General features: G+C 44.6%; 1 protein-coding gene across 1 annotated transcript; it reads right to left on the reverse strand.

The window, feature by feature from the left end:
* Nucleotides 1–7,329: 7,329 nt before the first annotated feature.
* Nucleotides 7,330–24,578, reverse strand: LOC138799460 (glutamate dehydrogenase, mitochondrial). The gene is made up of 13 exons (XM_069980668.1): nucleotides 24,116–24,578; nucleotides 18,959–19,039; nucleotides 16,025–16,080; nucleotides 15,870–15,933; nucleotides 15,152–15,246; nucleotides 14,075–14,254; nucleotides 13,809–13,946; nucleotides 12,830–12,967; nucleotides 12,631–12,711; nucleotides 10,902–11,025; nucleotides 10,727–10,818; nucleotides 9,392–9,454; nucleotides 7,330–8,578 (listed from the first exon to the last, which is right to left on the reverse strand). The coding sequence occupies exons 1-13, from the start codon at nucleotides 24,501–24,503 to the stop codon at nucleotides 8,459–8,461; spliced, it is 1,620 nt and encodes a 539-aa protein (XP_069836769.1). The 5' UTR covers nucleotides 24,504–24,578; the 3' UTR covers nucleotides 7,330–8,458.
* Between the last annotated feature and the right edge of the window lie 846 nt (nucleotides 24,579–25,424).

Below are 25,424 nucleotides of genomic sequence, written 5' to 3' on the forward strand. Positions count from 1 at the left end.
AGAAAGAAGAGAATTTATCCAGCTCACCTGTTGTGACTACATCATCTTGTTAGCCCAAGTCCAGTCTTGTTGCAGTGACTGGCTACTGTACCCTCTGCGCCAAATATGCTAGTTCCAGCTTAAAGGGTTATTCCACTTTTGATATGTTGCTGCCCATTGTGAGACTACCAATTCCTTCCAAACTTATCTATTTAGTCTCCTTCCCCCAGTTATAAGCTGCTGTTTTCTGATGAAAACACAAAAATCTGTGTGTGAACCTCTCTCTGTCTCCCCCTCATCCCCCCGCCCTTCTGAGACAGCTGATGTAAACAAGTCCCTGACTGGCTTTATCTGCAACATTGTAGCTTCTTTGTAATGCTAGGAGGATTAATCACAGTGAGTTCATCAGCAACTTGACCTCAGACTAACCCTCCCAGCATTACAAAGAAGCTACAGTGTTTCAGATAAAGCCAGTCAGGCACTTGTTTACATCAGCTGTCTCAGCTGAAGGGGGAGGAGGGAGACAAAGCCCATACACAGATTTTTGTGTCTTCAGCACAAAGCAGCAGCTTAGAACTGGGAGGAGGATACAGAAAAGATCACAAGTATGGAAGGAATTGGTAGTCTCGCTATGGACAGAAACATTTAAAAAGTTACGTTTGAGTGAAATACCCCTTTAACTGCTTTTCCAGTTATCTTATACATTTACAATAAGTCCATACCAGTAACCACCATAGGCACTATGTTCACACCCTATTTTGGCAGTAAAGATTGAGCAGGATGTGGATCCATGCATTCTTGGTAAAAGGTGTGGTAGAACTTATTGACTCCATCTTCCATCGCAAGTATCAGATGTACCTGTTCAAGAGTTTCAGGTTTATAATTAGTCTGTAGAATATTTTTTTTTTTTTAACACACAATGTTTGAAGACAGTCAGGAGATTATGTTCCTTTTCAAGAGAGGATGAGTAAATTCTATGCTGTAGCCTTCCTTAACCCCTTAACGACATCGGGAGTAAGTATACGCCCCCACAGGGTGGGCTTTAACGCAAACGGGCGTATACTTACGCCCGATGTTTCCCCGATCGCTGTGTGTTCACACACAGCAGTCGGGGAAGATGGCCTGCTATAATGTATAGCAGGCCATCTCTGCTCGTCGGAACGGGGGGTGATTAACCCCTCCCGTGCCGACAAACGCTGCTATATGCAGATCTATACAGATCAGCATATAGCAGCTGAAAACAGCTTTCCGGGTCATCAGTGACCCGGAAAGCAATGGCGATTGGTGCTGTCCAAGACAGCATCAATCGCCATTAGTGTCCCCACCAAAGATGGCGCCGATGCCACCCCCACGATCGCCGTGATAGGCCGGCCAGTACCGGCCGGCCCATCATTGCGATCAAACTGTAAAAAAACTGTTTTGTCGCGTTCTGCACCCCTCAGCTACCTAGCTGCAGAACAGGTGTGTGTGGTGCAGGTATACCATACTCACCTGATCTGGGCGTCCGGAGCGACGATCTGCGGTCCGCGTCATCCTCGCGTCACTTCCGGGTTCGGTCGTCCAGCGTCGGAAATCTTCGTAATCGCTCAGGTCCTTGTGTTCGGCGGGCCTCGGTAATCTCCGGCAGCGTCGCTCTACCGCCCCCTAGCGGCTGATCAGTGAATATCATTCACTGATCAGTTGCTTTGGGTTAAAAAGATTTTTTTTTTTTCCAATTTTTTTTTCTTTTTTTTGTGCCCTAACGCCGCTGAGTGCTGATCAGCATCGCCTGTAAGTGCGCCGCTGATCAGCAACTCCTCCTATTTGGCATAGGGGCGTTTTTTCCCCCCTATATCCTACCGCCACTGGCTGCTGATAAGTGCCGCACATAAGTGCGGCATTTAGCAACAGCTCCTTTCTTGGCAAAGGGATATTTTTTCTTACTGTCAAAAAAACACGTAAAAAACACTACACTACACGAAATAAAGTTTTACACTACACCACTACACATTTACATACCCCATATACCAATCCCCGTATAAAGATGGCCCCCAAGGTGTTTTCGGCGGCGGAGGCATACGCTATTATTGCCTCCGACACCGAAACAGCCAGTGAGGATGAATGGGGGGATCCTTCTTTCCTCCATTCATCCTCATCATCCAGTGACGTGTCTAGCGTAGCGTACGCTGCCCCACAGACACGTCTTTTCCGCCAGTACCGTCTCAATAAGAGATCACGGTATGGCGCGAAATTCTACACACTCTGAGAGAGTACCTCAGGGTACACTTACAGATCCAGGGTACGTGCACACTGCGGAATGGCGAAGGATAACCCTTTGTGCATTCCGCAGCTGGCACCCGCCGGCGGACTGATGGAGACGAGCGTCTCCACCCGTGTCATAGACTCCATTCTATGCACGGGCGGATTCAGTCGTCCGTCCAAAGAATGAACACATTGGAGAGGGCAGAATCCGCCCGTGCATATAATGGAGTGTGACACGAGCAGAGACGCACGCCTCCATCAGTCCGCCGGCAGGTGCCAGCTGCGGAATGCACAAAGGGTTATCCTTCGCCATTCCACAGTATGCACGTACCCTTAGAGTGTATGAAGGAAGGGACACCCAAATCCAGCCCCCAGATGCGCGCCCCCCCCCCATCCTCAGAGTTAGTAGGGAGATCGTTCGGGAACTGATCTTCCCACTGCTGGATAAAGGTCACCACCTGTACGGGGATAACTTTTATACCAGCGCCCCCTCTTCCGGTCCCTCGCTGCCTGAGCTACTGTAGCTTGCGGCACGATCCGAACATATCAGAAGTAGTAATAAAGCCCTAATATTTAGCAGTCATGGAGCGGACCCAGCGCTTCTGGATATGAAGGACCCCGTATCGCACCAGGACAACATTTTCCAGGTGACGTCCCCCACACTGGAAAACAGGAGACCCCAGAAGAAGTGCAGAGTGTGGTGTAACAGGGGTATCAGGAAGGACACCATTTTCCAGTGTGACACCTGTCCTGATCACCCCGGCCTCTGCATACTGGATCGCTTCAAGGCATACCACACGTCATTGGGGTTCTACATTTTCTAAATTCTGTCCCTTATTCCTATTTCAGGGATCACGTTGATCCAGGGATTATTCTGATCGCCATTATGGAGTCGGGAAGGAGTTTTTCCCCTGTGATGAGGCTACTGTCTGCCTTATGAGGGTTTTTTTTTTGGGCCTTGCTCTGGATCAATACAGGTTGAATTTGATGGACACCTGTCATTTTCAACCTTATAAACTAATTGGCCTAATACCCCCAAATAAATTAGAATGGTCCCTTTCCCCCAGCTAAATAGGTATGGCCGCCATTCCCATTACAGGATGCCATGATGCAATTATAAACCCTCTGTGATGCCAGGGCAGTAGAAACCCCCCACAAGTGACCCCATTCTGGAAACTACACCCCATAAGGAATCTAACGAGGGGGGCAGTGGGGATATGGCCCCCTGGTGACGTCCACATTTGGGCCGTGAAATTGAAAAAATTGTATTTTTTATTTTCATGGCACATGTTCCACTTATGTGCCCGTCACCAGTGGGGTCCATATGCTCACTGTACCCCTTGTTGGATTCCTTATGGGATGTAGTTTCCAGAATGGGGTCACTTGTGGGGGGTTTCTACTGTCCTGGCAGCACAGGAGCTTTGTAATTGCGACATGGCCTCCATCCTCCATTCAAGCCTCTAAATGGCGCTCTGTCCCTTTGGTGGCTTGCCCTCTGCCCATATGGCACATTATATCCACATGTGGGGTATTTTCGTACTCAGGGGAAATTACCCTACACGTTTTGTGTTCACTTTTTTAACCCCTTGTGGAAAAGGAAAAAAAATCAAGGCTAGACTAACATTTAGTGTAAAAAAATGTTTAATTTTTACACTAAATCATTGATCTTGTCTTGATTTTTTCATTTTCACAAGGGGTTAAAAGATTAAAAAAAACACTAAATGTGTAGAGCAGTTTCCCCTAAATGTGTAGAGCAATTTCCCCTGAGTATGGAAATACCAGACATGTGGACATAAAGCGCCATGCGGGTGCAGGGTAAGCCTCCAAAGGGAAGGAGCGCCATTTGGCTTTTTGAGGCTGGATTTGGCTGGAATGGATTTCGAGGTGCCATGTTGCATTTAAAAGGCCCCTGTGTTGCCAAGACAGTTTAACCCCCCCACAAGCGACCCCATTATGGAAACTACACCCCTTAGGGAATGTAACAAGGGGTGTAGTGAGCATATGGACCCCACTGGTGACGGGCACAAATGTGGAATAATATGGCGTGAAAATGAAATATTAAATTTTTTACACTATAATGTTGGTTTAGCCTTAAATTTTTCATTTCCACAAGGGGTTAAAAGAGAAAAAAAAAAAAAAACCACACAAAATGTGTAGAGCAATTCCCCCTGAGTCCGTAAATACCCCACATCTGGACATAAAGCGCCAATGTGGGCGCAGGGCAAGCCTCCGAAGGGAAGGAGCGCCATTTGGATTTTGAAGGCTGGATTTGGCCACAATGGATGATGAACGCCATGTCGCATTTACAGAGCCCTCGTGCTGCCAAGACAGTGAAACCCCCCCACAAGTGACCCCATTCTGGAAACTACACCCCTCAAGGAATCTAACAAGGGGTGCAGTGAGGATATGGACCCCTTGATGACGGCCACATTTGTGCCGTGAAAGTGAAAAAATGAAATTTTTCCCTTTCACGTCACATTGTTCCACATTTATGCCCGTCACCAGTGGGGTCCATATGCTCACTGAACCCCTTGTTAGATTCCTTGAGGGGTGTAGTTTTCAGAATGGGGTCACTTGTGGGGGGTTTCTAGTGTTTTGGCAGCACGAGGGCTCTGTGAATGAGACGTGGCCCTTGAAATCCGTTCCAGTAAAATCCAGCTTGCAAAGGCCAATTGGCGCTCCTTCCCTTTGGAGGCTCGCCCTGCGCCCGCTTGGCACTTTATGTCCACATGTGGTGTATTTCCGTACTCAGGAGAAACTGTGCTACATGTTGTGTTTTTTTTTCTTTTATCCCCTTGTAAAAATGAAAAATGAATGCTGGAACATTTTAGTGTAAAAAATAAGAATTTTTCCTTTTTTACACCACATTGTTCTGAAAATCTGCGAAGCACCTGTGGGGTCCAAATGCTCACTGCACCCCTTGTTACATTCCTTGAGGGGTGCAGTTTTCTAAATGGTGTCCCTTCAGGGGTGTTTTTTAGGTTTTGGCACCCCAGAGCCTCTGCCAACCTGAAGTGGTACAGTCAAAAATGACCAAATATAACGGAGGCGTTAAAATTCACTAGGCGCTCCCTTATATCTGAGGCTTGTGGTTGCGTCAAATAGCGCAATAGGGCCACATATGGGGTATTTCTATAAACTGCAGAAACGGGGCAATCAATATTAGGGTGCATTTCTCTGCTAATAGGTTTATCATTATGAAAGATATTGGATTACAATAAAATCTCTGCACAGAAAATAAAAATCAAATTTCTTACAAATTTCGCTTTTATTTCTGTGACTCCCCCTAAAGGGTTAAAAAAACTTTCTGGATGTGCTTTTGCAGAGTTTGGGGGGTGCAGTTTCTGAAATGGGGTGCTTTGTGGGGCTAACATACAGGCCCCTCAATACACTTTGAACCTGAACAGGTGCCTAAAAATATCTGATTTTGAAATTTTACAGAAAATTTGAAAAATTGCTGCTAATGTTTTAAGCTTCCTATTGTCTAAAAAAAATGAAATATAGTTTAATAAATGCCGCCAACATAAAGTAGACCTGTTGCTAATGCTATTTAATATATAATTTATGTGGCATAACCATTTTCTGTATAAGCAGAAAGGTTTCAAAGTTTGAAAAATGCATTTTTTCACAATTTTTCACGTTATTTTGGTGTTTTTCATAAAGATTCGTTATGAGTATCGACTCCATTTTACCAGAAGTGTAAAGTACAATATGTCACGAGAAAACAATGTCAGAATTAGGCGGATAGGTAAAAGCATCCTGAAGTTATTAATGAATAAAGTGACACTGGTCATATTCATAAAATTTGTCTCTGTCCTTAAGGCCATTTCAGGCACTGTCCTTAAGGGGTTAAAGTGTCACAGTTATAACTTTCAAAATCTAAATCAACAGTAGATGTGATATAAAGCAACTTTGAAATATACATTTTTTCTTTTGTTATCATGGAAAAAAGGCAGCGATTCCTGTTTTCCGACTTTTTGCAAAAACAGGAAAGTGTCAGAAAACAGGAAGTCCTGTGTATCCTAGGTCATCTAAGCACTCACAAAGAAAAGGCAGTCATGTGATTGACAAATATATTGAGCTGTGACTCTGTACTGACCTAAATTCCTAGTCTGTTTTTTTCAAGCAGTACAAGTCAGAAAATCTTCTTCTGGAGACTGTTATGTTCAGCCTCGTTTTACAGCAGGATAACAAAAATAAATAAATGTAAATTGCTTTGTTTCACATCTACTGTTGATTTAGAAAGTTATAATGACAGTGACACTTTAAAGACATTCAGAACCTAATCGCTATCAGTGATGGAAAAGCCCAACAGTCTCCCTGCTACTGGACTACTTTTTGTCCTGGCAAGGCTTGGGATTGTAAAAGATTTTTTTTCCCCTTGCAATAAATCCAGCGGCCTCCTTTCCCTTGTAATTTACTTGAAACCTGAGGCACCTGTATTGATCTTTTCCTCAGTTTCACCTTCCAGAAGGTCCTTTTCCTTATCAGAGGTTTTTAATAATTTTATCTAGGGCTGACGCAAACACACATTTACCACATAGCTTTGTTTCATAAATATTGTCCCCCATCCAATACCTTAACCAAAGCGCACAACGTGCAGCATTAGTCAGAGCCCCACCTTTTGCAGTGATCTTACAGACTCAGCGAAAAGAGTCTACTAGAAAGGCTGTGGCATCATGAACTGGGAAGTGGCAGTGAATCAATAATTTGCTCCCTGGGACATTTCACTTTTCGGTGTTAGGGTCCTCTTAGACAACCCGATCATAAACTGTAAAGTAGCGCCAATCTGCTAGATCGGTGCTCAATTACCGAGTTCACACTAAGTTTTTGCAGTCTTTTTTCATCCATTCTATGCAAAAAAAACAAACAAAAAAAACAAAACACTTTGCATCCATTCTATGCAAAAATGAAAAAGATGTGTGCATTCCCCCCCCCCCTCCTATTGACTTCAATAAAAAAACACAATCAAAATACATCCTTTAGCATATTTTAAAAGAAAAAAAATCCTGGATGCATTCTCTTTATAATGGAAGTTAATGGAAAAACGGAAGCAAACAAATAGTTTTCTTTTTTTTTTTACATAATTAAAAACTTTACAATAAGCACTTTTTGTAAAGGAGAACTTTTAATATAGTATTTGATCATCTGTCATGCGGTTACAAAGTTCTATAAGCCTGTGACAAATATCTTTGGGACTACAGTGGCATTTTTTTTCATAAAAAAACCTTCAGGTTAACGCAAGGCCTTTAAGATCTAAAAAAATATTTGGAGAAATACAATTTCACACAGACATATGGATCCAGACACCAATGGAAGAGTAAGAATAGTTGTTAACTGCTACTTATGCAATACTAGACTGCTCAGTGCAAAAAACACAAAAGCCATTAAAAAACAAAAAACAGTAAATGGCAATATAAAAGCGCAGAACTGTTACAAACAATCCTGAAATAATCTGCCTGACTGTCAGCGCAAGATGTACAAGGCAGATAGAAAGGTGTAAAGTACAGAAAAAAATTGTTGCGTTTAGTGTAAGTGACTATTTACAGGAAATAATCCCCATAGCAAGATACTAACTTTACACATGGAACATGGAAAGAGTAATTAAAAAAACACCTATTTCAGCAGCAAGAGGTTAAAGGAGGCCAGCAGAGATTAATGTGCAAATAAGTCATTGAAAGACTCCCCTGAAAAACTCCAACCAGGGCCTTTCCCACTCTTCTTAAAAAGTGCACTGCTTTAAGGGCTTCTGCAGAAACAAAAAAATCCACACATGCAGTCCTATTCTTGGTTGAGACTCTTCTTTGTCACAGACTCTAAAACACAATGCCCTGGTAAAATTAAAGTTATCATGAAACATCTATCTGAACCCAATTCGTAATGGCTGCCAAAGCAGTTTAACTGTTAAAATAAGAACTTTGTGGTGATGAACCCCAGAAGCTTCAGCAATGTTACAGAATGCAATGGAACCCTAACACTACTCACCGTAGCAGTAACATTAAGGCCTGCAAGATTTCACCTCAAGGGTAATCTTTTAGGTCTACACCAGTGGTGTAAGGCTTACAAACAAAAAGGAAAAAAATAAAAAAAACAGTTGGACGGAAGCATTCAGAAGTATGATCCTCTATGATGAGCGAGGAGGAAAACAAATGAAGTCTTGTGGTTATATGTAAACGTATACATGATATATCTTTCGGATATGGAGGGTGAAAGAAGATGATCCAACTGGCTTCCTTGTTTATGTGAAGGTCAGACCAGCCTCATTGTACACCTTGAATACTTTCTCAATAGCATTTACATAGGCAGCAGTTCTCAGGTCCAAACCAAGGTTGTACTTCATTGCAGTACGCATGATTTGCTGGAAGAAAATGGGGGAAGTTATTTCATTTTTAGAATTTTAATAGGATATAATAAAATATGCTAGTTTTATGGTATGGGTCATAATGGTTGCAGCAATACTTTTTATGGTTTTTATTGTACATAAAAGTGTAATGGGAAAAAGAATAGTTTTATTACACATTATTCCCATTAAAGAGTCACTGTCATTTTTTATTTATTTTTTTATATCAATAGTTCAGGCAATTTTAAGAAACTTTGTAATTGGGTTTATTAGCCAAATATGCAATTATCTGCATTTAAAAAACTTTTCCCAGGTCACCCCTCCCTCCTCTTTTCCTTTCACTGCAAAATATCAGGAAATTGTGACTTGTTGCATCAGACACAACCCTGTCTGTTATAGGGAGAGGGGAGTGGGGAGGAGCGACATGAAGAGGCAGCAAGAGCAGAGAACAAAGGATTACAGGCACGGAGCTAGGTGACAGCTGTATTCAGAGGTAGAGTTGACTGTCAGAGGAGATAGCCGGGTCATGTAGTTGTAAATTAACTCTTTGTTGTCCTGTTTTGGTGTCTTAGTTCCCTGTCTCCATAGGAGAACAATGAAGACAGGAGGGGGTTAGAGCTTCAAACTGCTTTTTCATGATAAAAAATAATTTTTCGGCTAATAAAGCCAATTACAAAATTTCTTAAAATCGCCTGTACTATTGATTTCTGCAAAAAAAGCAACAGTCAGCCAGCTTTTCCTGAGGGAAGGTGAACATAAGTCACATGAACATAAGTTTTTTGTTTACAGCCCCATCTTTTATGCTCTACTTCACATAGGAAATAAACTTACTCTTGCAGATCGTTCCATAGTATATGCCAAGCCAGAGTGGACAATATCTTTTTCAGAAGCACCCTAAAGGGGAAAACACGTCAAATTAAAATTGATGTTTAAAATAGTGTTTAAAAAGTCTTTACACAGATTTAAAAAAAAAAAAAAAAAAGTCCAAATAAAAGGAGCATGTTTTATCATTCAGGTTTTACACTGGCATTGTGCTTATGTTTCTGAAACAATGAGGCCATGGGTACAGCACAGACATTTGTATTAAAACCAACAAAACAAAATCACACACTAGATCAGTGCTGCCTAAACTCTGAAGTGCGCCTTACCAGTGAGGCGCCCCCTAGTTGTTGGTAGGTACAGCTGGGGAGGCAGTTTCACATAGTGATCTGCACAAACATTTTGCTTGTTACAACAGTCTCCACTACAGCAACATTAATTATTTTATACTTGTGTTATTGGTATGTAGTGCTTAAGAGCAGATAAAAGGTAGCGTTAGTTTCAGCTTTTAAATGGACTTTCACCACAGATGGTGAGATCCAGGCTTCTCCTTTATCTGGTGAAGCCCATGCATTGCTTTGGTCTGTTAGGTGAGGCTCTACTAGACAATGTTTGAGAAGCACTGCGCTGGAGGATGAATGGGATACTAAGGCTGGGTTGACACTACATTTTTGCAATCCACTTTTTTCATGTTGTTTTTTTTTTCGTTTTTTTTTTTTTAAACGGATGAAAAACTGTGTGTGCATCCATTTTTCCATTGACTTCAATTATACATACACAAAAATAGAACCTCATTTTTGTGTCCGTTAAAAAAAGGAATCAGTTTTTCTTTATAATGGAAGTCAATGGAAACACGGATCAAAACGGATCCACACAAATGCATGTGTTTTGTTTTGTTTTTTAGCAGTTTGGAAAGAAAAACAACTGATTGCAATAACAGTGTGAACCCAGCCTAAGGGTTAGAGATTTTTTCCCCCCAAAAGGACAGAAAAATAAAAAAAAAAAGGTACATAAGCATGTTCTGTCTATCCAAAAAAATGAAACACTGACATATTTCATGAAAACAGAGCACAATAAAAACTCACAGAAATTAATGGGGACATGGACTGATCTGCTAGGTACTCTTATCAGAACAGAATGGTGTCAGAGGGTCAAACACTGGTGTTAACCTTCTGTCCTAGTTTCTTTGTTATAAATGGAGCCGCAAGGTCAGTGCTCTATGGAGCCCCCGCATAGAGACTAGTACAGCACTCAAGATCCCCAGGGGACAGACACCCCCGTGATCTCATGCTTGTCTCCATATCACACATAGAATTTAACAGCTCATAAGACAGTGAAGACACTTACAGATATTCTAGCCTGGAACTCAGCAGTAGGCACCACAGGAATGGCTCCACCATGTTTTCCAAATTTTCTCTCTAAGCTTTCCTGTACAGACACTGAAAAACATTACAACACTTTGTTAATGCACTTGTTCCATTTTAATGTCATTAGACAAGTATTTTGAATTTTGAGTACATACTAAGCAAGTGGTAGTTTGAGTCCCGCTCATACTTGAAGGTAAGCCTTCCATAGCTTACATGGTTAAGATTCTTCAGCCACTCAAAGTAAGACACTGTAACACCACCAGCATTTAAATACAAGTCCTGGTCAGATAAAAACAAAAAGGATGAGTGGTTATTGAATGAAACTAGGGAACACTAAAGTGTTCGGCCAATACCTAATACCAGACCAGTTTGTTTAGATTTTAAAAAGTACCTATAAAAAAAAAAAAAAAAAAAAAAAAAAAAAAAAAAAACAAGAAACTTATTTTTACTGGTAGTGCCTATTCTGTTCACCAATATTGCACACTAGTGGACATATGTATTTTCACAAGATTTATTTTTCACTTTACTTTTTAGTTTAGCTACTTCAGATCTGTAAAAGTCATCACAGTGAGTTGGAATAAAACATATTTTAGTCCGAGTGTAGTGTAGGGGTGATAATACTATTAGTGTAGTGCACTGTAATTTTACTGCTCTATTGCACTGTGCCTATGGCAAGGTGTAAAAGTAGTCCTGCCCTGGCCGCCATAGAGGACTCTCGAAATCCCCCAGCTGCCATGCCAACTTATTGGCACCTGGCTGACAGGTGCAGGACCCAACATGTAATCTCCAAACAGATACATTTCAGATTTTTACCAGAAGACAGCAAACACCGGCTATGCAGTGTGCTCAGCTCCTAAGTCCACTTCATATTTCATTTCTGCCCACAGGAGGTACATTTGTGTAATGTGCACATTAAGGCTATGTTCACACTACGTATATTTGAGGCTGTATGTTTGAGGCTGTATAGCAACCAAAACAAGGAGTGGATTGAAAACACAGAAAGGCTCTGTTCACATAATGTTGTAATTGAGTGGATGGCCGTCATTTAATGACAAATATGTGCTGTTCTTTTAAAACAACGGCTGTTATATTGAAATAATGGAAGTTATTTACCGTTATATGGCGGCCATCCACTCAATTACAACATTGTGTGGACAGAGCCTTTCTGTGTTTTCAATCCACTCCTGGTTTTGGTTGCTATGAGGACCTGACATGAGGACCAAATACAGCCTCAAATATACATAGTGTGAACCCAGCTTAACAGGTTAAAGGCTAAAACTATTCAAAATAACCTCAAGTGTATCTGCTCAAGGATTTCTACTACTGGAATAGAAGCCTTCAAAATAAAGAGCAAATCAATGCAATGATTCCTTTATATGTTACATCAGATCTCCAGCAATAGAAATCTAAAAAATGTCAAAGAAATTTAAGTACATCTGAATTTAACCCCTTCACATGAGCCATACAGCTATGTTGATGCTGCGTGCAAGTAGGAATGTAAATATACATCCCTGGCATAAAGGGGTGCAGGGTGCTTCAGTTTGATCCAGGCCATTAACCCTTTAAACGCTGCAATCTATAGTGATAGAAACGTTTAAGGGAGTCAGTGACCAAAGCAGTACCTGGCACTGACTGTTTGGGACTACTGTAGCGTGACTATGGGAGTCCCGATAAGTTTCCTTCCCTAACAGATTAAGGAATAATACTTGCCTCAGTCCTGTCAGATCAGTGACTACCTCAGACACTCCACACGCATGCCGATTGGCGATAACACTGATCAATGCTATGCAGTGGTATACATTGTCATCCTTATTATTACAAAGGTGTTGTCAAAAGTTAGAGCAGGTAAGCACTATAAGGGTTAATATCTTCCCAAATACTTACTGGAATCACCATGATATTTCTCTCAAGGAATATTTTATCAGCTTCAGGAGTTGTAGGTCCATTAGCTCCCTCTGCAATAATCTAACGACAAAGAAAATTGATAAGCCAAAATCTACACTATGATATACTATATATACACACTATATACTATGAGTACTATACTATAATACACATCATAAGTGTAATGACTGCACCGTACCTTTGCTTTAATTTTGTGCGCATTAGACTTTGTTAGCTGCTTCTCACTGGCCGCCGGGATGAGGATGTCACAGTCGGCTTCCAGAATGTTTCCATCATATGCCTGGGCCTTAGGGAATCCAACGATTGTTCCATGTTGCTGTTTAAGTCAATTGCAATCTTTAAAACTCAGAAGATTACACTTATACGTAATAAGGCGGTCATTTACTAGTCTGCTCTAGAGGGTGGACTCCAGCCATTAGATGGTTACCCCTTAATCTGCTATACTTTATATATTAAACCATTGCAAAAGTGTTAGCGTCTACCTTACCCTTGTGCTTTAAGCAGATGACCAAGATTTTTAGCAGTCTGACCCACACATGAATAAGTTGAGCTGTATTCTGACAAGGGGCATCCAAGTTAATACATTTAGAACAAAGTAAATATCCAACTTTTGCCCAAGACTCATGGGTTAAAAGACTGCAGTTTCCTACTTTGGGCTACAACCACAAGGAACTAACAAGAACCTAAGGGCCATTTACACAGAAAGATTATCTGACAGATTATCTGCCAAAGATTTGAAGCTAAAGCCAGGACTGGATTTGAAAATGAGAAATCCCAGTCTTTCCTTTATGACCTAATCTGTTTATAGTCTGTTCCTGGCTTTGGCTTCAAATCTTTGGCAGATAATCTTTCTGTGTAAATGGACCCCAAGTCTTCAATAACACTGCCACCTCATGGCAAATTTTTAAGCCCTGTTAAAGGTGGACTGTTTTACAAATAGCTTTTGGGCCTAACACACACTGCTCTACGCCATAGGCATGCCGGGCTACTGTCAAAGATTTAAATGTATAGCGCTTTATCAATTAAAACAAAGATTTGCGTTTTAGCTACACAAGGTAGCTTGATTGTGCACATACTAATTGTTGTAAAATGTTCAGTACACAATGCTTAGAACTGAACCACACACAGGATACAACATCTGACCAAGTAACACTAACCAGTTTGTAGTCTTCAAGCTCTTTAGGATCAATGCCATCTGGATTCCAGATAGTTCCATCTATTTCACCAATGCCAACACATTTGGCACCAAAGCGATGAAGATAGCGCATAGAATGCAGACCTACGTTTCCAAACCCCTGTAAAATATACAAACTGCTTTTAAGAGTGACACCATAAGAAGGGGGGGGGGGGAACAACACACACACAAAAAGACATTGCAGAGACAGAGCACAATACACCATAGACTACTATTGTAAGTATTTACCTGAATAACAAATGTTTTGTCACCAAATCCTGGGGTCATTCCCAGCTGGCTCATATATGATGCCTCATTGATGAAGTTCTCAATGCCATGGAAGACACCTCGTCCTGTGGCAGATACACGCCCATGAATTCCTCCTTGGCTGATGGGTTTTCCAGTAACACAAGCATGTGCATTGATATCCTGAAAGGATAAGAAGACAAAGAAGTGAACACTGCCCCCATACGCAAGTTTAGGAGAACTCAGATTAGGGCTCTCTGCAATACAGAAATTTACACTATGGACTGGTTAACAACAATGGTTGTAAATCAGAGGGATCTACAGCTTAGGTATTTTTCCAGCATTTATTAGTTATTTTTTCAGTGCTGCAGAACAGGCAATGTAAGGGAAACACCTTGTTTTAAAGTTGAATTATTAGCTTTGGATTTAAACAAGCAGTCCACTTTTTTTTTTTTAACCTTCCCCCAGCTGCACGTTGGCGCATATACTTACTAATGATGTGTCGCGCTGCGCAGTTTCATTCTGGTCCTATGTAGCCGTTAGGATGCCACTGATAGTGACATCACATTTTTTCTGACCCTCTTTCTCCAGGGCTATTGAAGGCCGGAAGTCAAGGTCTCCAATGCATCTCTATGAAAGTGTTCTCAGAGCTGCATTGGAGACCCTGACTTGCAGCCTCCCTAGCCGCAGGCCCCACAGGATTTAAACGGTGCTGTAGAACCAGACTGAAGATGCGCATCAGGACACCGCTCATCATTGGTAGATGTATGTGGTAGCGTGCAACAGGGGAAGGGATATTAAAAAAAAAAAAAAAAGTTCACTGCTACTTTAAGGGTTCATGTCACCCACCCCTACCCCCCAATACAACATGTGCATGGATTTTGTATGCTATCCCAACGTTTGAGTTGATTTCTTTCCACACTCCAAATATAGGGTGCTTTACCCGAAACTTATGTGTATGATGGCTTAAAATCAGGAATTTTGATTTTTAAAATTTTTTCATCTAGACTGTTGGATGCCGTTACCTGTGTCACCACACAGCTGCATTTTTAGAAACCATTTTATAATTAAAACACTTACCGTGTGCCCAATAGTGTTTGCATAGGTGTCTGCAATCCATGACATCTCTCTCTCTCCAGTGCTCATATCGGGGGCAGGGACATCAATACCGGGCCCTAGACAGATGCACATGTTACATTATTGTCACCATATACAAACAACACAAGACGTTTAGAGGAGAAAGTCATTTTGCGCTATGTTTAAGCTTGCACTTCAGTGGGATTATGGAGAAGCCTTTGCAAAGTTTAGGAGTGTGTGTGTATGGAACTCCAGCAAAGAAAGGAAGCTTGGGTCCTTAGATGCCTTTGCCCAGAAATGTTATCAACATTGGAGAGGGGTGTTGTGGGCCTTAGGCTTTATTCTGTGGACTGTGATCTGTTGTTTAGCTGACCCTTGTGCATTGTGAGTGGAGTTTGGCCTTGTCTGTGGGTCTTTCAACCCCAGAATGTGCCATTATTGTGATAAAATACAGCCCTAATCACACGCAATGACCTTAAAGTGACTGTACCATCAGGCCCGGGCTGAAGCACTAGAGGTGGGCCAACCCACCCCCAGTGGGAGCAAACCCCTACCACTCTATGACACTACTCCATTAGAATCAATGGAGCCATGTCATAGAGGGGTGGGGGTTTCCTCCCACTGAGGGTGGGTCGGCCTGCCTCTAGTGCTTCAGCTCGGGCCTGATGGTACAGTCACTTCAAGTGAATCTCATTAGATTTAATGATATGCATCAACTTACCAATAAAGCCTTTCTTGGCAAGTTCTATAGTAAATCTTCTGGTGATTTTTTCAAGTTCTGCATCCTATTTCAAAGCGTAAGAAAGAAATAATCAAGGACTTCAAGGAAAAATACAGTATATATAAATAAATAAAAAATCCCACAAAACAACTTACAGAGTAATTTCTAGTGTTTATTTTCACTCCAGCTTTGGCTCCTCCAAAAGGCACATCTGTAAAAACGGAGACATAAAAACTTAGGTCACATGTATAACAAAAATTTAATTGAAGAATACCACCAAGGATATAGTGTGCAGCACCTACAAAGGACACTGAATAGCCACTGGAAAAATAGGTATAAGCAAAAAGGCATTAGAAAGGGTCACTTTATCAAAAAGCATAGTCTATCTACATCAACCACTGTCTATGCAGGGAAATGGGAGGTAATAAAGCCACTAGGATAGATCTTGAAGTAAGTGCACAGAGCAGCCGCTGCTGCGCCTAGTTAAAAAAATGTGTGCCTCTTATGGCCCATTCCACGGGTCGTCATAGAGGAGCAAACGAGCTGCCTGGGTGATCGCTGATCGTCCGGGCAGCCTAAAGGATATAGCAGCGTCTGCTGTCGACACTCCTATTCAACAGAGCAACGGGAGCAGATCGCTGCTATATCAGTCCCTTCTTTTTCAACATGTTGAAAAACAAGCAACCGCAACGATCAGCCGACATGAACGATGTCGGCTGATCGCTGCACTCTATTCCACGGGACGATTATCGTCCGTAGCGGCCGATAATCGTTCCATGGAATAGGGCCTTTAATGAATAGGTCATAGAATTTTAAATCTGTGCGAAATTGCCATCATGGTGAAGCACTGCAGGTCCTCCTTCTGGATTTGTTGGCAAAAAGTCCTGTGGAATTAAAGTGGCACCGCTGTGATTTTTTTAAATTTATTTATTTATCAGGGGTTCTGATTGCAAGGAGCTATGCAACATACTCTTAGTTTTCTAAGTCTAATTCCTTTGACAGGAAGGGAGACACCTAGATATAAATAAATAATGTGTGTATAGCCACTAGGTGTCTTCCTTCCTGTCAAATTGTGGTCCATGCTCCCTCCATGAAGATATTTGGTGTTTGTCAAAATAAGAGACCAAACACAGGAAGACTCAGTCATTTGCACGCACAGATGTGGTTTTGTATTGATTTTAATTTCTTGTATGTCAGCAACATGTTAAAAATGTGCGAGCGCCAGATAACCCCTTTGAACATAGAAAGCTAAAGTATATTGCAAAAGTGCTTGCAATCACAACCAGGGATGAGTGAATTTACAGCAAAAGCTAAGCACATCACTAGGCTTGGCAGCTGGCTTACCAGCTGGTTGCCTTTAAACTCTGTGCCGCTCCGCTGAGGGTGCCTGGAAAAGCTGGATCCAGTCCTGGAAAACTGGGAAAAGTTTCCCAGGACTGGATCTAGATTTTGCAAGAACCTGGAATGGTGCAGCACAGTGTTCAAAGGCAGCCAACAGATAAGGCGGCTGAGCTACTGTAACTTCACTCATTCCTAATCCCAACCCCTGTTGAGTTCATGACCGTGACTCTCTATATAGCAGAAAAGGGGCATGACTAGGAACGTCTTTTTAAGCCAATGCAATGTAGAAAGATAATGAGACGGCACTCACCAATTCCAGCTGTGAGCTGTTTTATTGCAAAAATTCACCGAACACAAAAGCATTGGCATACAGGGCAGTGTGCAGGGGCGCTACACTAGGCTACAGCCGTTTCACGCTGTGTGCACGCATGATCAGGCCTGATGATGCATGTATAATGTGAAACGGCTGTTTCACGCTATACGCTTTTCCAGTATAAAATGTATGCTGGCTGCTCAAGCACTACTGGCACACACATAGGGGGAGATTCATCAAAGTGTGTAAAATTTAGACTGGTGCAAACTTCTCCCAGCAACCAATCACAGCTCAGCGTTCCCTTCACCAGAGCTGGAAGCTAAGCTGTGATTGGTTGCTGTGGGCAGTTTGCACCAGTCTAAATTTTACATCCTTTGATAAATCTCCTCCATAGTGTCCTCTTAGTTTAGGACAATGTAAAAGGTAAGGGAAAAACCATGCTATCTCCTTAAAGGGGCTGGGTTCCTGTTCCAGTTGGCACACACTTGAAAAAAACCACACTCCCACTTTAAATTCATAGAGGGGGACCGCCCCCCCCCCTCCCTCTCACGAATCGGTGGCGAGCTGCCGAACACCGCCGACAACGGACCGCCCCTCCGAGCCCCTGATAGATTTTTGAAGCCATCAGGTGGGAAAGTCCTCCCCCAAGCCCCGGAGCCCCCAGCGCAGCCAGGCCCCAGTCCACGCCGGCGCCGGAAGTACGCGCGACGCGAACCGGCGGAAGTCATACTGCACCCAGGGCGCCCACCGGAAGTAGGCCGCATCACATGACCGCCCAGCGACGTCATCACGCCGACGCGGGCACGCCCGCGTCCGCCGGAAGCCGCCGCCATGAACGCCAGGCCCCCCCCCTGCAGGCCACGAACCCGGCGGAAAAACTCACTCTGGCCGGAGGGAGAAGGGAATTCAAGCCAAAAGGAGGGGAACCAGGAGGACCGCAGACTGACCCGGTGGCTCTTTTCAGGTAAGAGGCTTACACCGGCAGGGTAACCCGGGCTATCAATCCTTCGGAACCAGGCGCCCACAGCTTCAGCTTGATCCTGGCGACTTCTGGGAAGGTGCAGAGGAGCTGCACCCTCCACCTCAGAAGACAGGAAACAGAACTGGTGTAAGGGGTTGATGCGGCTCCTTTTAAAGCTTGATTGATTAATTGATTGATTGCCTGGCAGCTGTTTCCTGTCTCATGAGAAGGGGGATGGACGCTCTCCAGGGGTGCCGTCATAGGGCGAGAAGGGAAACATGGCCACTTTTCCCCCTACTGTTGTCTCCAGTTCAGGTGCGGTTTGCAATTAAGCTCCATTTACTTCAATAGAACAGAGTTTCAAAACCCCACCCAAACTGGAGACAACAGTAGGGGGAAAGTGGCCATGTTTTTGTAGTGCTGGATAACTCCTCTAATGATCATCTTACACAGAGGTCATGGAACACCACTCACCTACAACAGCACATTTGTAGGTCATTAGAGACGCCAAGGCTTTCACTTCATCCACGCTGACCTCTGTACTGTAACGAATTCCTGCAAGAGAAAAAAATATTTCATTTTGGTACAAGGTTATTTCCACCAATAAATCTCAATAATATGCATCCTACTGCTAAACGTTATGGGAAACCCTGGTGCAGGAAGAGATGGGAGTAATCCCAAAGGACAAGAGTAACAAATGAAGTCTGATGAAGTCTTGTTTATATTAGGACGTATATGTATATTTCTCGTGTACATTGTAGTTTTCAGTAGTTTTGTGTGCCAAAATGTGCCAATTTTGTTTTAAAAACCCCTAGGTTTGTCAGGTATTCAGGCTTTTCTAAAGAAAGGTTAGGTTTCTGATATGGCAAACAAAAATTAGCAGGAAGAGTTCCATCTATCCCCCTCCATGTTAGTAAATACAACACTAAGGGGGAGTCTAAGGGCTCTATTCCACGGGATGATTATGGTTCGAAAAAAAATCGCTAGATCGTTCGTAATTGATAATAGAAATATTAACTATAGTAATAGAAACTATAATATAAACGATAATAGTTTTGTGTAATTGCAAACAACAATTAAAGGACCAACGAGAAATTGTTGGTCACATGATAGAGTTTGGACCTGTTTTTATTGTTTAATCATTCGGTGTAATAAGACGTCATCACTGAAACAAATGCAGTAGCGACAACAAAACGACTGCAAGAACGAACAAAAGTAACGATCATCGTTCCGTGTAATAGGGTGAACGACTTCGGGTCGTTTGCAATTGTTTATGGTTAATCATAAAAAAAAAAAAAATCACTAACACCGACATTACTATCATTTCCAGATTCTTACACAGAGAAAATGGAGGCCGACAGTGCAGCCAAGAATAACCTAACAAGTCTCCAGAAAAGTCTGAAATCACTGGATGATGACTCACTACGCTTTTACTTCTTTGTAACACTAACATTTTCCACTAATCCTGGGTTAGATGTAACCACTCCCTCAAAGAGGAAACTCACAGGACTTTCTACCAAATACAACCAAGCTGCATAAGCAATCTGTATGGAAAGTACAGCAGATAGGTAGTGGAAGCCCTCAGTTTTATTACTGCACCACTAGCTGTATAATGGCACACACTGGCCTAAAACCATCACTGTCTGTCAAACATTGCAAGGGTTAATACTGTGTACAGAAGTTTTTACCAGCAAAAAAATATATACATATTTTCGTAGCTACACAGAGGCTATGGGGTAATGACAGCTGTGCAGGCAGCTGTATGTAACAGATGGCCGCTCTACCTATTGGGAGAAGTGATGACAGCATACCTCTCATATTAAAGGGGAAAAAAAAGTGTTTCACAGCATGAACATGGATGTGTGTAGCTGGTCCTATTACATGAAACTATTATCGGCCGTACTTGGCCAATTACGAGCCAATAATCGTTTCAGGTAATAGCTCAAGCTGAAAGGAACCGATCAGCAGACATGCACAATGTCAGCTGATTGTTGTCTTTCAGCCAGCTCTAAAATACAGATTACAATGGCGATGGTCTGCCGTGTGTCTAACAGGAGCAGCAGACTACCACTCTTCTATGGCCCACCTGGACGATCTAAAGATCGTATAGGCAGCCCCTCCTGCAGCTACCCCCCACCACACGCACACACAATGTCTGTGCGTACAACAGGTCGGCGCTCACTACCTCCTCAATATCGGACTGTGTAATAGGGCCCTTAGGCAATGACCAAACAACCAAAAGTAAAGTGAACAACACTGACTATCCTCTTACAATGGCAGCTGTCATGAGAGGATACATGAGGCAGCAAGGGAACAGTCAGCTCATTATTGTTTGTTGTAAGCAGGAAAATAGGCAGTGAAAACCAAAGTGTGAAGGCTATATGACAAGATCTGTCTAAATGGCTGGTCACGTGGCTGCGTCTTCAGAGTACAGAACTGCCAAAGGCAGTCCAAAGGAAGGACAACCTGCAAACCAGCAACAGGCCAATGACCCTATTATATGGGTCTATTACAGCCCTGTGCAATAGGCCCAGTGATCAGCCAACACACAAGCAGATAATCCGCTGGTCACGTCTAAGCAGGTTCTACAATCCTTACTGGCTGGCTCCCCCTCTGTGTAATAGACTTTAAACCTATTAAAGTCAATGGGATGGGAGACAGCACCTTATGCTAGTGTGAACTTAGCCCATGGGTCTCCAAACTGCGTCCCTCCAGCTGTTGCAAAACTACATTTCCCATCATGCCTGGACAGCCAAATCAAAAGCTTTAGCTGTCCAGGCATGATGGGAGTTGTAGTTTTGCAACAGCTGGAGGGCCGCAGTTTGGAGACCCATGCCTATACTGACATAGCTTAGAGAAGGCCTAACCATAGATGTAATAATATTCAGCCCCTTGAGGTTCCGCGTTACCAATGCATGAGACAGCTACATGACTTACCACCCTGTATAACAAATTTCCTCCACGACTATAGTCAATGCCAAGAGACCTACAGAATAGCCTCTGCCTGCAGGAGTCACGTTTCACGTATCACAGAATATTTGTGTACACACTTGTGAAGGATCAGTCACAAGCAATGTGACATTCCAGCATGCCACGTACATTCTTTACTACTGCTTATATATCACCAACATACGCCATAGAGCTGCATATACTGTCGCCATTCAGCTCCTGTCTACTATGGGGGACGCAATAGATTTTCTGAAATTCTAGTATAAACTGCAAAGCAACACAAACAAGTGGGGACCATAGAAGAACATAGACCTTACCTTGGACAACCTCAAGCCTCAGACCTCAGTGATGCTAAGGAACAGAACCACCATTGGCCTGCAGCCTACACCCCACCGTGCGGCTACTCTGTGTTCCTCTAGGGAGATGGTGCTATGGCCTCAGATAACTGATGCAATAGCTAATATGCTTTCACAGAGAAATATTTTTTACTTTTTTTATTATTTTTGTGCAGGGTTCGGTCCTTACAGGGTCAGTGCAGTTGTCAGGTTACAGATAGGACTCATATCTTATAGTAGTGTTACCTAAAATCTGTCCCTCCAGCTTTTGCAAAACTCGAACTCCAATCACGATGAAAGTTGTAGTTTTGCAACAGTTTGGGTACAGTGCCCTATAGAGGAGATATACAAGCCCTCAGCCATCCTGCAGTCAGTGTAGCTATAGTGACATGTAGTATCCACAGGAAGTGCCTGACCTACAGACTATGACCCTGACAGCTGAGCCAGCACCACCTCCAGACAATGCACCTGCTGCCCTAAAGGCCAATGAATCCTCAGCACATAACCCTATACACAGTGCAGGCAGCCATGTTGTCAGGCTACCATCCCAATAGCCCCATGTATATGTGGAGCCGGACCCCTGAGCAGCAGCAGCTAGATCCCTATTGACATGTTAATCAATCCTGCTGGGAGCAGCCATCAATAAGGAGCTGGAGCGGGGGCAGGGTGCGACCACAAAGGACACACAGGCTCCTGGTTATCCCTGTACCCTGAAATGTGGGATCATCTCCTGAAGAGTTATCATAGGGAATCATCATGGGACTTGTCAGATAACTAAACCAGTCATGTAGATGTAGTTTATACTCTAAGACGAGGCATTCGGCATAAATCTGGACCTTCACTTGCTGCAGGTTCAGGGAAGCCAAAATCTGCAACATGTGAACAAAACCCAAACTACATCAATGGCCAATACCAGGGCTGCCCTGTTACTATAGGTCTCACCCTAATGTGCAGGGCTGCCCTGTTACTGTAGGGCTCACCCTAATGTGCAGGGCTGCCCTGTTACTGTAGGGGGTCTCACCCTAATGTGCAGGGCTGCCCTGTTACTGTAGGGGGTCTCACCCTAATGTGCAGGGCTGCCCTGTTACTGTAAGAGGTCTCACCCTAATGTGCAGGGCTGCCCTGTTACTGTAGGGGGGGGGGTCTCACCCTAATGTGCAGGGCTGCCCTGTTACTGTAGGTCTCACCCTAATGTGCAGGGCTGCCCTGTTACTGTAAGAGGTCTCACCCTAATGTGCAGGGCTGCCCTGTTACTGTAAGAGGTCTCACCCTAATGTGCAGGGCTGCCCTCTGACTGTAGGGGGGGGGGTCTCACCCTAATGTGCAGGGCTGCCCTGTTACTGTAGGTCTCACCCTAATGTGCAGGGCTGCCCTGTTACTGTAAGAGGTCTCACCCTAATGTGCAGGGCTGCCCTGTTACTGTAAGAGGTCTCACCCTAATGTGCAGGGCTGCCCTGTTACTGTAGGGGGGGGGGGCTCACCCTAATGTGCAGGGCTGCCCTGTTACTGTAGGGGGTCTCACCCTAATGTGCAGGGCTGCCCTGTTACTGTAAGAGGTCTCACCCTAATGTGCAGGGCTGCCCTGTTACTGTAAGAGGTCTCACCCTAATGTGCAGGGCTGCCCTGTTACTGTAGGGGGGGGGGTCTCACCCTAATGTGCAGGGCTGCCCTCTGACTGTAGGGGGGGGGGGTCTCACCCTAATGTGCAGGGCTGCCCTCTGACTGTAGGGGGTGGGGGTCTCACCCTAATGTGCAGGGCTGCCCTCTGACTGTAGGGGGTCTCACCCTAATGTGCAGGGCTGCCCTCTGACTGTAGGGGGTCTCACCCTAATGTGCAGGGCTGCCCTCTGACTGTAGGGGGTCTCACCCTAATGTGCAGGGCTGCCCTCTGACTGTAGGGGGTCTCACCCTAATGTGCAGGGCTGCCCTCTGACTGTAGGGGGTCTCACCCTAATGTGCAGGGCTGCCCTCTGACTGTAGGGGGTCTCACCCTAATGTGCAGGGCTGCCCTCTGACTGTAGGGGGTCTCACCCTAATGTGCAGGGCTGCCCTCTGACTGTAGGGGGTCTCACCCTAATGTGCAGGGCTGCCCTGTTACTGTAGGTCTCACCCTAATGTGCAGGGCTGCCCTGTTACTGTAGGTCTCACCCTAATGTGCAGGGCTACCCTGTTACTGTAGGTCTCACCCTAATGTGCAGGGCTGCCCTGTTACTGTAAGAGGTCTCACCCTAATGAGCAGGGCTGCCCTCTGACTGTAGGGGGGGGGTCTCACCCTAACGTGCAGGGCTGCCCTGGAGGCTACAGTACAGGCCGAGCTATGAGGCTGTGCAGCAGCTGCGGCACTCACCTCCCTTGCAGGGTGTCCGGTGCTGGCTGTGCTGGGCCCGGTAGCCCTCCACCACCTCCCAGTCGCCGTTGTCCCTCTTGATGGGAAAGCTGACGCTGAGGACGTGGTTACACGGCTTGATGATCCGCAGGATGCCCTTCACCCTCTTCCGCTTCTGCTCCTCAGTCTCCCGGGTCCGCAGGTCCTCCACCAGCTTGTCCTCCACAATGCCGGCGCCCCGGTCAAAGAACCCCTCCACCATCTTGAAGAAGTTGGGGTCGTCCTCTTTGTCCACGGCCTGGCTGTAGCGGCGGAGGAGAGGGGTGGTGGCGGCCGGTAGAGCCGTGTCGGCAGCGGAGGCCAGAACCCCGCCGCCCCGGGACACGAGTTCCCCCAGATAGCGATACATGGCTGCGGAGTTATGGATGACACACGCCGGGACAGTGACACACGACTGGAGCTGGGGTGGGGACGGCACCGCCGAGCAGCCGCCTATATAAGGTACGCCCCGAGCGCGACGCCGGAGGAGGCGGGAGGAGGACGGCGCCACAGAGCGGGAGCGTGCGGGAGAAGCGCCGCCTCACCTCAGCCTGCTGTGCGGAGGAGAGAACCGCACCACAAACCACGAGAACAACGCAGTGATTTTGAAATACGCCTTTCTCCAATTAGGTTGTGTTCACACGTTGTAGCTGCAGGGCGCCGGTTGCTCATGGTTTTCTGCTCAGTGCCTCAGCTTAGGCTATGTTCACATCATGTTTTCAGCCCCATGTCAGGCTACACGTCGAGAATCAATTGAAAAAAGGATGCTGACGTGCAGCGTGTGGCGGGCGGCCCCATTGACTTGAATGCAGGGCCGTCTTAACAGTATTATGGGCCCCTGGGCAGAGGTGCGAATTGGCCCCCCCCCCCCCAACCGCCACCATCAAATCCCCCACATCTTTGCATATAGTGCCCCCCATAGTAGCCAATCCCCCCATATAGTGCCCTCCATAGTAGCCAGTGCCCCCCATAGTAGCCAGTGCCCCCCATAGTAGCCAGTGCCCACATAGTAGCCAGTGCCCCCATAGTAGCCAGTGCCCCCCACAGTAGCCAGTGCCCCCATAGTAGCCAGTGTCCCCCATAGTAGTCAGTGCCCCCCATAGTAGTCAGTGCCCCTCATAGTAGCCAGTGCCCCCCCATAGTAGCCAATCCCCCCATATAGTGCCCCCCATAGTAGCCAGTGCCCCCATAGTAGCCAGTGGCCCCCCATAGTAGCCAGTGCCCCCCATAGTAGCCAATCCCCCCATATAGTGCCCCCCATAGTAGCCAGTGCCCACATAGTAGCCAGTGC

Source organism: Dendropsophus ebraccatus, chromosome 8 (assembly GCF_027789765.1).
Source record: "Dendropsophus ebraccatus isolate aDenEbr1 chromosome 8, aDenEbr1.pat, whole genome shotgun sequence".
Lineage (NCBI taxonomy): Eukaryota > Metazoa > Chordata > Amphibia > Anura > Hylidae > Dendropsophus > Dendropsophus ebraccatus.

Coding starts and splice junctions, on each gene's coding strand:
- LOC138799460 (XM_069980668.1), bottom strand. CDS start 24,503: ATGTATCGCTATCTGGGGGAACTCGTGTCCCGGGGCGGCGGGGTTCTG. Junction 15,247..15,869: donor TGCCAAGAAAGGCTTTATTG/GTAAGTTGATGC, acceptor GCATCTGTCTAG/GGCCCGGTATTGATGTCCCT. Junction 8,579..9,391: donor CTATGGAACGATCTGCAAGA/GTAAGTTTATTT, acceptor ATTTTCTTCCAG/CAAATCATGCGTACTGCAAT.